The sequence below is a fragment of the Oncorhynchus mykiss genome, chromosome 24 (assembly GCF_013265735.2).
Source record: "Oncorhynchus mykiss isolate Arlee chromosome 24, USDA_OmykA_1.1, whole genome shotgun sequence".
NCBI classification, from domain to species: domain Eukaryota; kingdom Metazoa; phylum Chordata; class Actinopteri; order Salmoniformes; family Salmonidae; genus Oncorhynchus; species Oncorhynchus mykiss.
The window spans coordinates 6,453,415-6,466,834 of NC_048588.1; the positions used below are offsets into that span (position 1 = coordinate 6,453,415).

The 13,420-nt window shown below is 39.7% G+C and overlaps 3 protein-coding genes across 10 annotated transcripts in view; 2 read left to right on the forward strand and 1 right to left on the reverse strand.

Annotated features, from left to right (window-relative positions):
- LOC110503306 (spectrin beta chain, non-erythrocytic 4) overlaps positions 1-3,118 on the reverse strand; it is a 71,248-nt gene extending 68,130 nt beyond the window's left edge. For 3 of the 8 annotated variants that reach the window (XM_036961360.1, XM_036961358.1, XM_036961359.1), the window contains exon 1: positions 2,687-3,108. The gene's annotated coding sequence lies outside the window, so the exon portion shown is untranslated. Of the gene's footprint in view, positions 1-2,686 lie in introns of all 8 variants that reach the window. The other 5 variants (XM_036961362.1, XM_036961361.1, XR_005039326.1 and 2 more) reach the window with 4 other exon arrangements.
- Positions 3,119-4,395: 1,277 nt separating this feature from the next.
- On the forward strand, positions 4,396-7,456 carry LOC110503591 (flavin reductase (NADPH)). The gene is made up of 5 exons (XM_021581998.2): positions 4,396-4,635; positions 5,458-5,619; positions 5,994-6,083; positions 6,183-6,314; positions 6,821-7,456. Exons 1-5 carry the CDS (start codon positions 4,551-4,553, stop codon positions 6,973-6,975), a joined length of 624 nt encoding a protein of 207 aa, XP_021437673.1. The 5' UTR covers positions 4,396-4,550; the 3' UTR covers positions 6,976-7,456.
- An 895-nt stretch (positions 7,457-8,351) lies between these two features.
- sertad3 (SERTA domain containing 3) lies at positions 8,352-10,414 on the forward strand. Its single transcript, XM_021582000.2, has 2 exons — positions 8,352-8,805; positions 9,055-10,414. Exon 2 carries the CDS (start codon positions 9,084-9,086, stop codon positions 9,894-9,896), a length of 813 nt encoding a protein of 270 aa, XP_021437675.2. The 5' UTR covers positions 8,352-8,805; positions 9,055-9,083; the 3' UTR covers positions 9,897-10,414.
- Positions 10,415-13,420: the final 3,006 nt, after the last annotated feature.

Sequence of the window (13,420 nt, forward strand, 5' to 3'; positions counted from 1 at the left end):
GCTATAGGTCATTTTCTGAAGGCACACTTCTGTAGTATCAGTAGAGAGCCAGGCCTTTTATTGTGTTTAAATGTAAAGACAATAGGTTATCTACTGTGTTCAAGGGACAGAAGACCCAGAACACACAAAATTGGCCAATTGGCTATATCAATGGCGTGTATCACTGTCTCACCACAGGGAAATGTAGCCTTCCAGTAGTGTCCGTTTGGATGGCTAGCATAGGCCTACTAGAACAGTAGGCCTTGTTAAAACCTCTCTGGGATAGGCGGGACGCCAATAGCCAGGGAAAATGCAGAGCGCCAAATTCAAATAAAATACTATAAAAATCTAACTTTTATTAAATCACATATGTAAGATACCAAATTAAAGCTACACTCGTTGTGAATCCAGCCAATATGTCAGATTTCAAAAAAGCTTTTCGGCGAAAGCATAAGATGCTATTATTTGATGATAGCACAACAGTAAACAATGAGAGAGAAGCATATTTCAACTCTGCAGGCACGACACAAAACGCAGAAATAAAATATAAATCATGCCTTACCTTTGACGAGCTTCTTTTTTTGGCACTCCAATGTGTCCCATAAACATCACAAATGGTCCTTTTGTTCAATTAATTCTGTCCATATATATCCAAAATGTCCATTTATTTGGCACGTTTGATCCATAAAAACACTGGTTACAACTTAACCAACGTCACTACAAAATATCTCAAAAGTTACCTATAAACTTTGCCAAAACATTTCAAACTACTTTTGTAATACAACTATAGGTATTTTTAAACGTAAATAATCGATCAAATTGAAGACTGGATAATCTGTGTTCAATACAGGAAGACAACACACTTTCTGCTTTCTGGTCTTGCGCAACTATCAAACAGTACACATGACCTGACACTTGTTCAAGATGGCCGTACTTCTTCATTACACAAAGGAATAACCTCAACCAATTTCTAAAGACTGGTGACATCCAGTGGGAGCGGTAGGAACTGCAAACAAGTCTCTTAGAAATCTGGTTTCCCAATGAAATCGCATTGAATAGACAGTGACCTCAAAAAAAAAACTGAATGGTTTGTCCTCAGGGTTTTGCCTGATACATAAGTTCTGTTATACTCACAGACATGATTCAAACAGTTTTAGAAACTTCAGAGTGTTTTCTATCCAAATCCACTAATAATATGCATATCTTATATTCTGGGGATGAGTAGCAGGAAGTTGAATTTGGGCACGCTATTTATCCAAAAGTGAAAATGCTCCCCCCTATCCCGAATAAGTTTTAATTAACTTATTATTATTTTCAAAGTCAACATTGGCCTATAAGACTGGATGTCAAAATATGCTAATATTAAACCATAAATTCTCATTTGCATTCAGAATAAATTAGTTATTGACATCCCTTTTGCACACAAATTTTGCTGAAGTGTCTGAATTTGACATGTTTGCGTCCCGTGACAGATTCGTACAATGGACAGCCCGTAGTAGCGTGACGTCACAGTACGCCACTGCAACTGATCGCTCTAGTCAAGTCACAATTTAAACAGCTGTGTGTGACCAACTGTGACAACACTGACATCCGTAGAACAGGCTACGCCCAGCCCTACGGTCGACAAAAAATATATATAGTTCAGTGAACAGAATTTAGGAATGATCCACACAAACGCTCTGCACATTAGATAAATATTTCTAATTTCAAAGATGCATGATTAGGCTATCAATAATAGTGCCTGGTGGTGACTATCCATGGTGATGTTGAGGTGGGCTACTACAGTGTCGACGCAATTGTCTGTGCATGCCTATGTGTAAGAAGGCAGGGCAAAAGAGAATATCAATGACAGATATTTTGTTATGGAATACGCGTGGAAAGGTACAAATGTTGTCGGGCTGCTTAACTCCCTATTGTGTAATCGTTTTTAACCTTAAAATGATACATACGACGTGCATCCCTACCACCGCCGTCTCGTTGGTCCATTCCGAACGTAGGCTATGATCACAGTCCCCTGCACCATCCCATATCAAGTGCATGGTGCGTTTCTTTGGATTAACACTTTTTTAAGCAAGAAAGTGGCTACATTAAGATGACATCGTCTATGCTATAATTGTCATATAGCTAATCTGCTGCTGGATCAAATAGCTTTTACATTTGAACTACTTTTAATGTAGTTGTGGTCCAATAACGTAGTGTGTGCTCCGTATGGCTGTAGACTACTACTATATGTACAAGCATGTTATTTGGTGCTCCCTTAGACTACTGCTTTCAAGAATATGGCTTCATTGTGAGATGCAATTCATGTTCTAAAAGTGTCATGCACATGTAATACATTTATGTGCGTAATGATCAGGAACATGCGCGGACCAATTCTAAATAATTAAACATTGTATAAGGCCTATCCTAACCGGTCCATATTTGCTATTCAAAGCCTATGCACAAATAGTAGCCTAACTAGTATATATGGCAAACTGCGATCTAAACAAAAGCACATGCCTAATATCCAGCCATATAAAATGAAACAGCATAAAATACGGCCCTATAGAATCACTGCAGTAGCCTTAGCCAATGCAGGCCGGTGTTGCTGCATCTCCCACGAAAACAGGCACCTCGAATTGTTCATGCTCAATTATATTGGAAATGTTATTTTTATATATATATATATATATATATAGACATGCAGCATACGCTACAACGACCTTACCTTAACCCCAATTCCAGGTATGAGTTTGTTTTTCACCGAAATAGACGTGAAATCAGTCGATGAGGTGCCTGTATCAATGAACCAGTGAGCAAATTATGAACAGAGCCTCGCGACGCCGTGTTTCTTCGCTGGCATAGTAGTCAAGTACCCTATACATATATATATACAGCGGACTGTGGGATCAGTATAAAGATCTGGCTAATAAAGCCATTTAATGCGGTAATACATGTAAATTCCCTGCTGTGGCTAGTGGGACCACGAGACTGCCATGAAAGGTGTCTTGCAACCAGGCAAAGATGCTTGATCAAATAATCCAAGCCGGTGGGCTCCGATATCCTGTCCACTTGATAGCCTACGCGCTCGCACTCCCTCTCCCTCCACTCGTGATACTGCTAGAGAGAATTCGGCATTAGTGCGGCGAAGGAACTCACCTCCGTATAGCGAAAGAGAGAAAGAGAGAGAGAGGTATTATCTACTTCACTTGCGTTGCCAATGTTAACACGTTTCCCATGCCAATAAAGTCCTTGAATTGAAATTGAAATTGAATTGAGAGAGAGAAAGAGACAGAGACAGCGAGAGGGATGATTTTACCCGTTATAATTGGTGCCAAGGGATTACAGATAGAAATAGAGATGACCTAGGATTATTTTCTTTAGAAATAGAGATGCATTATAATTATTTTCCTATCTCTATGAAATTGTTTGAATGTGTTAGATGCCCCCATTCCATTCCCAGTGGACATATTTCATTTGAGAACATATAGTTTGCGACTATTGGAAGGTAGTTTATGTCATACCGGGATTTTTTTGTTGTGTAATTGTTTTATTATTAGTTTATTTTTATGTAACTAGGCAAGTCAGTTAAGAACAAATTATTATTTACAATGCTTTTGGGCAATTATGTGCGCCCAATCACAGCCGGATGTGATACAGCCTGGACTCGAACCAGGGACTGTAGTGACTCCTCTTGCACAAGCTGCAGTACCTTAGACCACTTCGCCACTTGGGAGGTGGAATTATTGGCAAGTAGGCATATTATTAAAAGTGCATTCACATAAACTCATTGTATTTCTGGTCTGTAAACAGATAATTAACGGTTAACTACATAGCTGCAGGTTAGTAGGAGGGCTAAGGGTGCTACAGCACCCCATGAAAATCTGAATTAAAAAAACAATATACATTTTTTTTTAAACACACCCACCTATGGATACATCTATGGATAACTAAATAAATGATTTGTACCTGAAGTGACATAAAAATGAATCTACTTCAACCTTCAGTAATTGTTCTCTCCTCATCTATAAATGACATGAATGTCCCATAATGAAGAGCCTTTCATACAGGGACCATTTTATGGAATGCATCTATCAAGGAAAAGTGGGGGGCGACACCTGTAGAGGGTGGAGACAATCACAGGGACAGGTGAAACAGATCAGGGCGTGACACTCTTGACATATTTTGGGAAATGCCAACCTTTCAGAACTTTGGATCTCCAGACAGAGAACAAAAACAGAATACGTGACTTAAAATTCTATAAAAGGAATATATCTTGCCATGAAAATCAACCGTGCGCTATGGTTGATCTGGATAGATCAACTGACAATAAAGTTTTGAAATTCACACAAAAAACAGGACTTCTGCACAATGCAGCCCTGTTGTGACTGTGTGCGTTTTCCTTTAATTGATGGGGCTGGGCGGATCTATTGCGGAAGTGAGCCTTTTTTGATTATCTAAAAGGGGCGTTTCCCAAAGTGTCAAATAGGTTCATTCTGCATGTGTGTTTTCGGATATTGTTGCACACGATCAACGAAGCAAGAAATTGTAACATTCTTCTGTGACCAGTGATATTTTCTCAATCTGTTATTATGTCAGAATCGATCAAGAATGTTGCAATATTTGGGGCCACGGGAATGACCGGACTGGTGACCTTACCACTGGCTGTTGCAGCGGGTAGGCAACGTTTCGAAATGACATGATTTACAAATGGTTGTAGGATATGATTGTAGGTTGTAGGTTAATGATATGTTATTTACACAATCCCTCATATAGCATTTGCTGTGTAGACTGGTCCAAAGGTGATCGGAGTGTTTTGTCATGTTTCTAAACTATGCTGAACGTTTTCTATGCAATGCTATAGGACAGTAGACATCTGTCATTAACATATGCTATGCTAGTGTAATTGGAAGTATCAATGGTCATCTGGGCTATTTGCCACAGCCTTCCTCTGAGAAAAAACAGGTATTATATATTGTGCTGTTATTTTATATTATATTCCAATCTGATCTATGCTATTAATTACATAGTTTCAAATTAATAGCCTAAAAATGTAACCCAGTTGTCAATGCTATTTATAAAATGCACACTCAATCACATGTGGCTAACGTGCTAAAATATGCAGATATAATTTGGCTTATTTGATTCCCAAGCGTTTTCCTTTCCTTGCTCTGAGATCACGAGACAAAAGTGTCGAGTCATGCAAGTCGTTATAGTGTTCTGCTGACTCGTGATTGCTATGAGTGCATTGGAGTGCGTGGCAGATACGTGATAAAGTCCACTGTCTTGCTTATCGTGCTTATCCATAACACTGGGATGGCCTCATCAATTCGATCCATGGCCGTGCTCTAGAATTGAGATCGATTCGTCAAAAATGAACCAATTACATATTCCACTCATCTTCATATTCCAATCAGACTGAAATACCAATGGATCATTGATAAATGATAAGATGACTCAATAAATTCACAATGCTTCTTTGTTCATCATTGTCCACAGGTTACAATGTGACAGTGCTGGTGAGGGACCCTGCCAGGCTGCCTGCAGAACACAAAGCCTGCAGGGTGGTGGTAGGAGATGTCCTCAATAAGGAAGATGTGAAAAAGACTATACAGGGTCAGGATGCTGTTATCATCGTTCTAGGCACCAGGACTGACCTCAGTAAGTTTAGGCAATCTTTCATTAATAAGTTATAGGAATGTTAAGTTAGTGAAAACATATGTGCAGTTGTGTGAATAAAAACAAGTTATAACAGATATGTTATAGGGGTTGGGTTAAATGCGGAAGACACATTTCAGTTGAAGGCATTCAGTTGTACAACTGACTAGGTATCCCCCTTTCCCTTTATACAAGTTGAAATCAAGTGAAAAACAAAATGGAAGTGTTCAGGAGTCTCATTAAAACATGTTTTCTGCTCTGAGGTAAAATATGTTTTGTAATAATATTCAGGGTGAGAGTGCAGTAACTAACTGCACTAGGGGTTGCTTAGGCCAGGATATTGGTCGGTATGTTCATGTTTAAATTGTAATCCACAGGTCCCACAACAATGATGTCAGAAGGAACCAGAAACATCCTAGACGCCATGAAGGCTGGGGGGATCCGCAAAGTAGTTGGCTGCATGTCGGGTACATCTTGGACAGTCAGGGTTACAGAATCTTTCCAACTTCCAATAAACCACCATAAAGAAACCATATCCTTATATCGTCCCCCTCTCTGCTTCACAGCCTTCCTCCTATGGGACCGGTCTAAAGTGCCACCCAGGCTCCTGCCGGTAACGGAGGACCATGATAGGATGTACATGGTGCTGAAGGAGTCAGGGCTGGATTTTGTGGCTGTCATGCCCCCTCACATCGACGGTTAGTCATCGCCCTTCCTCATTTCCTGAATCATGAGAAATGTAATATTGTACTACCATAGACGCATACTGTAAGTGATTCCAGTAATGACATAATAGGTATATCATCCTTCCTCACACTCTAACCCACTGGGCAAAGATGTCAATTCAACATCTATTCCACATTGGTTCAATGTAATTTTATTGAAATTATGTGGGAAAAACGTTGATTCAAAGTGTGTGCCCAGTGGGTATGTACTGGATGGATTAGTGTTATTCAACTGATATTAAAATAAATAAAGAGTCACACACTCAATTTTTTATTTAAACTAAAATAGTTTACAGTTTATTCACCGTTGGTCAGCACCTGTATATTAAATAATGTTCTCTGGGGGTGCTCCAGCTAATGCTTTTTATTCAGCTGATATTAAACATAAACATATTGAGATAAACATTTTCTGAATATCTAATAATATTAGGTGCCTTATATTAAACTGCTAAATATAAATGCACTGCTATTCCCAACAGATAAGTTCCCTTTGACTGAGAAGTACACAGTGACAGAGAACATGCTGAAAGGGCGCGTCATTTCCAAATATGACCTGGGACACTTCTTCATCAAGTGCTTGTCCATCTCTGACTGGGACAGGAAGACCGTTGGGGTTTGCGGGGAGTACAGTTAACCCTAACAAGACAGAGCCCTCCTCCTTCCCTGTTTCCATGAAGCAGTTACCACAGCTGGCCTATCAGACACCGCAACTTAGATCTTATTTCTACAGGCCAATCTTTCTTGCTTGAAAGAAATGGCAGCTTTGGCTTTTGCTAATGTTTTGTAATTATTTTCATTATCTTGACAATGGATATTATAATGTAGGAAAAACGTAATATGTTAATCATCTTTGTAGTTGTTGTGGGCCTCAGACTTTGTGCAGACTATATCGTTCAAATATTTTTTTTTTCCGAACAGCAATTTAATGTTGAATGGACAGTATGAGTACCAAGTGAGTCAGCAATTAGGCCTATGTGTTATTGATAGCCTATGCCTACTTGTAGCCTGACCGTGTGCTGTGCCAACAAATGTAGACTACAAATGTATATATTCCTAAGAATCATATAATATGTCATCATTTTATAGCTTGCTTTTGAAATAAAGGGTTGCCAGTCTTTGTGTCACTCTCTCTAGAAAAACATGTTGACAATGTTTATCAGAGGTATTTGCTGGCACTATGTTGCCATTGAGGGTGAACAGCTAAAATTGAGCTTGAACCAATAACTCTGGTTTTTGGTGAACTAGCACCTGACCTGTGCCATGAAGGTCTCAAAAGTCTTCTTGGCAGAGGCAGTAGTACACTCACATACAGAGTCACTATTTCCGATATCTAGAAGTGTCACATACACAAACCCCTTTGTGAACACTTCAAACAAAAGCTTAGAGACTGCTGGGACTATCCCACCACTGTCAACACCATAGACGACATTTCCATTATCTACTGCAATTCTGACGAGTTTGAATTTCTAATTTGGCGATTGAGACAAACATTTTAGAAGCTTTCTGCTTGAATATAGAGACAAACAGGTAGGCATGCAATGACTTGCGAAGCCTAATCACAGTATCATGGGCATGCAAAGCATTCAGTAACTTGTTGAGCAATATAGCTCGTGACAGTCCATAGCTGGCTTTGTCAAAATAGGCCAGCCTACTGTAAACCCAAGAAAGTTTTTTAAAAACTTATATTTACTTATATTTTAATTTAGTATTATTTGAGAAACGTTATCCGATTCACATGCATTAGTAATTTGCTTTAAATATGTATTTTTTATTCTTATGTAGACTACCCTAGTGATGTAATGCACTCGTGTAACTCGCCGCTTGTCACTATTTCCAGCACCCAGGGAAAATACTACACTATGAAGATAAGCTAAAACCTCTCCTCCAATAGAAATCGCTGATCACACTTGGGGTGCGTTCGTAAATTAATTCTGTCTATCTACTCAGATTTACGACCTGGGTACACTCTGCAACACTGGAGGCAATTTACGAACGCACCATTGTAGATGAAGGCATGACGACGGTGGCTAGCTAAACTCATGCGTAGAAATACGTTATCGGGTCTAACGGTCGTCTCGCGACAAATCACAAGCAAAAGTTATTTTGACGAAAATGAAAACGTTTCAGTTTGTCACGAGGTTTGAGTAATAATATGTTCAACTACTTAAGATATTGGCTCGAATCTACGGTGTGCTTTTAGATTTCGAGAAAATTAAGAACTAATGAAGAATTGTTCACTTCTCTCCTTCACTTGATTTTGGCGAGACTCAAACCTCTCGCTTCGCCTTTTCCTCTCTGGTGAAACTTAAATCTCGGGCGGGAACAAGTTTACGTTTTAGTTTGCCGGTGGATTTTGTACCGCGCTGGCGAGCTAGGCAAACAAATATATTTGGAGCGAACAGCATTCTTTACATTTGTATATTGAAAAGATACCTGGAGCCAGAAGAACAGTTGCGCACGACAGGTTTGTTGTTTTGTCAAATTTCGACAAAGTAACGTTAGGAAGTGGAGAGAAAGCTATTGCTAGCTACCTAGCTAACCAACGTTAGCTACTGTACTAACGTTAGCTGTCTAGGCATTTATTTACTAGCCAATTATCACCGGGACATAGCTATATTACTAGCTAATTATTATCCCACAACTGCAGTCAGCTCACCATGTAACGTGATGTGATCTTTAAAGATTCTTACCAAGTTTTGTGTTCTCCCTCTAGCTAACAGTAACAACGTTTGGTCGAGGAGGATGATGATATCCAAGGGACAGAAGCGCAAACTCCATGATGATGTCGTGGGGTGCATGCGTAGCGCCACTTGGGAGAGCCAGCGGCAGTCAGTGCTGGGCATCTCCCTCGACAAGTACCACCGCGGGAAGGCACTGGTGGAGCCTAGTTTGCGCCGCTCGGTGTTGATAGCCAACACCCTGCGGCAGATACACATAGAAAACAAGCCTCCATCTGGGTTAGTTAAACTGACAGGACCTGTGCCACCCATGGTCCCATCTAACCCCTGCACCCAACGGGAGTCTGGTATGGGTGTTGTAAACAGTGTCGAGGACATGGAGGAGGTCTGGATGTCCTCAGAGAGTGACTTCTCCCTGTCAGCTGCAGTCTCCTCCATCCTGAAAGAACTAGACTTAGCCGTTGATGGAGGGCCAGGGCCTCAGGCACCTCAGAGGACACCTTTCATGTCCATTGAGAACCTACCTGGAGACCTGGGGTCCAGACAGGCCCCCACATGGCACTGGAGTTCTGAGTGGCGCCCTGGGGGTTCTAGAACCTCAGAGGGGGTGGCTTTTGGTAGTGTGGAGGAGGTCATGCATTCCAGCTACCTGCAGGATGTGAAACTGGATGAACTTTTCCATGACATTGACACGTCTGTGTTTGACAGGGAGATGGGGGTCCGAGCACTCTCTGCTGCAGCCAGTGACGAGCTGCTTAAGTATTTACCCTCTCTGTCCTCCGTTCCATCCACTTCACCCTCTCCCTTCTCCCTCAACCAGAGCTTCAGGGACCTGAATGAGCTGGAGCACATCATGGAAATACTGGTAGAGTCTTGATCACCAGAGCTTTGAGGAAATTATTACATTATTAAGAGAACAAGACGTTGAAATGTAGTGTTTACTCTGTCCAGTTGATCACATGGTTTAATGACTGAAATGTGATGTTTTTATACAAAAGAAGGAAAGGCTGAATGTTAATTAGTCAATTAGTGGTGTTTTAAATGTTAAATGTAATATCCCTTATGCCTAGCTATATCAATAGATTATATTGTAGGATGTTGCTAATAGCAAAGCAGTTCAGATTGATGTCCAATGAATTCATTTGTGTGTAGAATTGACTCAAACAGTTGGAATTTTGGAATACCATTACATGCCTCAGGCATCTATTAAAGGGAAGATAGAGGACAGTTTTTAAATGTGAAAAAAACTTTAACCTGAGGGGAAATGTCTTCTGTGAAGAAATCCCTTTCATTGGTAAGTTGTGGGTTAATGTTGAACACATTCTCACATCCTTCAATATCACAAAAGTACATATACCTTTATTTAACTAGGCACGTCAGTTAAGAACAAATTCTTATTTTCAATGACGGCCTAGGAACAGTGGGATAACTGCCTGTTCAGGGGCAGAACGACAGCCCTAACCACTAGGCTACCCTGCCGCCCTATAATACAATAATACTGCATTGTATTTGTCAGTATGTTCTTTAGTAGTAGTCTACTTTGCCTAACCAGTATGCATAATTAGGCTACATATTGAGCTGTGCCACTAACTTACAGTTAGCTTCAGCCATTAGCAAATACAAATATTACCTTAACCCGAGTTACTGGCTGTGAAATGTCATGGTGCTTACCAGTAGTTCAATATCCGGTTATAACAGCTGGAGGTAATATAGAGGAATTCCTCAATATGGTTCTGTTGTGTGTGTGCAATGATGTCTAAGGGGGAAAATTGTGTTTTTTTTGTTGCAGTAACTTGGTTGTTGTAATATCCCAAACGAACTTAGCAGTTTCATCAATAAGGATTTCATTAACGTCTATTGTGCTGCATTTTTATAGAAAATGTCTAACCAGTGTCAGAAATGGTTCAAAGGACGAGTTATTTATAGAAACTTAATATTTAAATGTTCAGCTAAATATGTAATCTTTTTGTTTCACAATTGCAGTTTGTTTTATATTCTTGTTTATATAATGTATTTTGGCTTAATGCCCTGAAAAAGGAAATTATGCTTACATTTGACAATAAAAGACATGTAAGTGCACTGTCTAATTTATGCCCATTGACGTAGCATAAATTCTGAAATTAAATGGGTTTGTGCCAGTCTTTTCAAACAGTTTCACTTGTCTAAACTGCGACAGAAGAATCACACCTCTTCGGTGGGGATCCTGCTGCAGAACACGAGCAAGCAGCCAGAGAAAAATACTCAATGTACCGTGTTGACACCTAGTGGACATAAGTGTCAGAACAATGCAAGTGTAGCTGGATCTTGTGCTGTTGAATTGTTAAAGTGCATGTGAAAAGTGTAATAAGTTTGTAGCAACTGATCATGTCTTAACTGCCAATAATGTAATCGCTGCTAATGTAATAACTTTTGTATTTATCATGTAATAAATGGACAATATACTGAACGCATAACGTGATAGCTTTTTTGCGCGTAATGTAATCGTTATTACATTATGCTTTGATTGCAGACATTGAAACCAATCGATAGCGATAGCGCTGACGACATCTAAGTATTCATATGGAAAACTCCTTGTAGCTCATAAAGCCGAAAGAATTTGAATTTCAAGCGTGCCATGTTGGTGAATGGGCCCAGAGAAAGGAGATGGAATCTCATTGGGTAATGAATTGAGGAACGTTTAACGCCCCACCCAGCAGACTGTCTACCAATCTCGTTCACGTCGTTATGCAGCGTCACACGGTTGCTAAAATAATCGTCTCACAATCTCTTCTCTGTGTCAGGGTATGAGTAGAGAAACTGCTATTTTCCTCGACAGTACTTAATGTCACGATTCCAAAGCTATACAGTATCACATATAGCAAGTTAAATATCTCATATCATGGAAAATATTTGTAATTTTGTACATCTTGTTGACGAAATACATGCTAATGTTGACTTTTTGAGCTAGCGCCCAATTGACTCCCATTCACCCCTTGAAGGAGAGCGCTTCTTGTCCCATAATAATAGCCCAGCATGCACCTCGTGGCCCATTGCCTTAGTATGGACAACGTTTCCCATCTCAAAAGTATATCTGCCCTTGCGAATGTCAGACTCATCGATCTGCAGTTTGAACATGGTGAGACTAGACTCCTAAATTGATAGTGTAGTTTATTTAAGCGATTTTACAGTTAAATAGACACTTTACATGGTGATATTGTCTTTGGTATTATTGTGTGTAGCCAGCCCATAGAGCAAGCATTGCATTGTGAACGTTGTCGTCGACTTGAGCTGCAACAGATTTCCACAACGATTTTCCATGTTGCTACCAACCTTATTACAATGCCAAAATGGAAGAAAAAAAAACATGTGTTATTTAACACTGTAAATTAAAGGAATGAGTGGTTTTGGGAGAACATTTTCTTTAATGTCTATGGTATGAGGGTGCAAGCTTCCTCATAGCCTGCCGGCCAGTGATTGGGCTGTGTTAGCACGTGGTCTTGTGTGACGGAAAATGTATACTGAACAAAAATAAACGCAACATGCAACAATTTCAAAGATTTTACTTAAGTTACATCTCATATAAGGAAATCAGTCAATTTAAATAAATTCATTAGGCCCTAATCAATGGATTCCACATGACTGAGAATACAGATATGCATATGTTGGTCAGAGATACCCAGTGGTGGAAAAAGTTCCCAATAGCCATACTTGAGTAAAAGTATAGATACCTTAATAGAGTGAAAATGAAAGTCAGACAGTAAAATATTACTTGAGTAAAATTCTAAAAGTATTTGGTTATAAATATACTTAAGTATCAAAAGTAAAAGTATAAATCATTTGAAATTCCTTATATTAAGCAAAGCAGACCGCACCATTTTCTTGTTTTTAAAATGTACGAACATTATTTACAAAATATGCATTTGTGTTTAGTGAGTCCACCAGGCCAGAGGCAGTACGGATGACCGTGTGTTTTACCATTTTCCTGTCCTGCTAAGCATTCAAAAGAGTACTTTTGGTTGTCAGGGAAAATGTATGGAGTAAAAAGTACAGTATTTTCTTTAGGAATGTAGTGAAGTAAAAGTAGTCAAAAATATAAATAGTAAAGTACAGTTACCCAAACTTCACATTTTAGTGTCCTTTTATTGTCCCCATCACAAGGTGCACCTGTGTAATGATCATGCTGTTTAATCAGCCTCTTGTTATGCCACACCTGTCAGGTTGATGGATTATTTTGGCAAAGGAGACATGCTCACTAACATGTATGGCCGTTGCTGCTTCCTGTGATGTATTATTGTCTCTACCTTTTTGCTGGTGTCAGGCCAAAGAGCTCAATCTTGGTTTCATCAGATAAGAGCATCTTTTTTTCTCATGGTCTGAGAGTCCTTTAGGTGCCTATTGGTAAACTCCAAGCGGGCTGTCATG

Excerpts from the sequence above, each read along its gene's own strand:
- LOC110503591 (XM_021581998.2), top strand. The coding sequence starts at position 4,551 with ATGTCAGAATCGATCAAGAATGTTGCAATATTTGGGGCCACGGGAATG. Across the intron at positions 6,084-6,182 it reads AGTAGTTGGCTGCATGTCGG|CCTTCCTCCTATGGGACCGG; the intron begins GTACATCTTGGA and ends TCTGCTTCACAG. Across the intron at positions 6,315-6,820 it reads CATGCCCCCTCACATCGACG|ATAAGTTCCCTTTGACTGAG; the intron begins GTTAGTCATCGC and ends TATTCCCAACAG.
- sertad3 (XM_021582000.2), top strand. The coding sequence starts at position 9,084 with ATGATGATATCCAAGGGACAGAAGCGCAAACTCCATGATGATGTCGTG.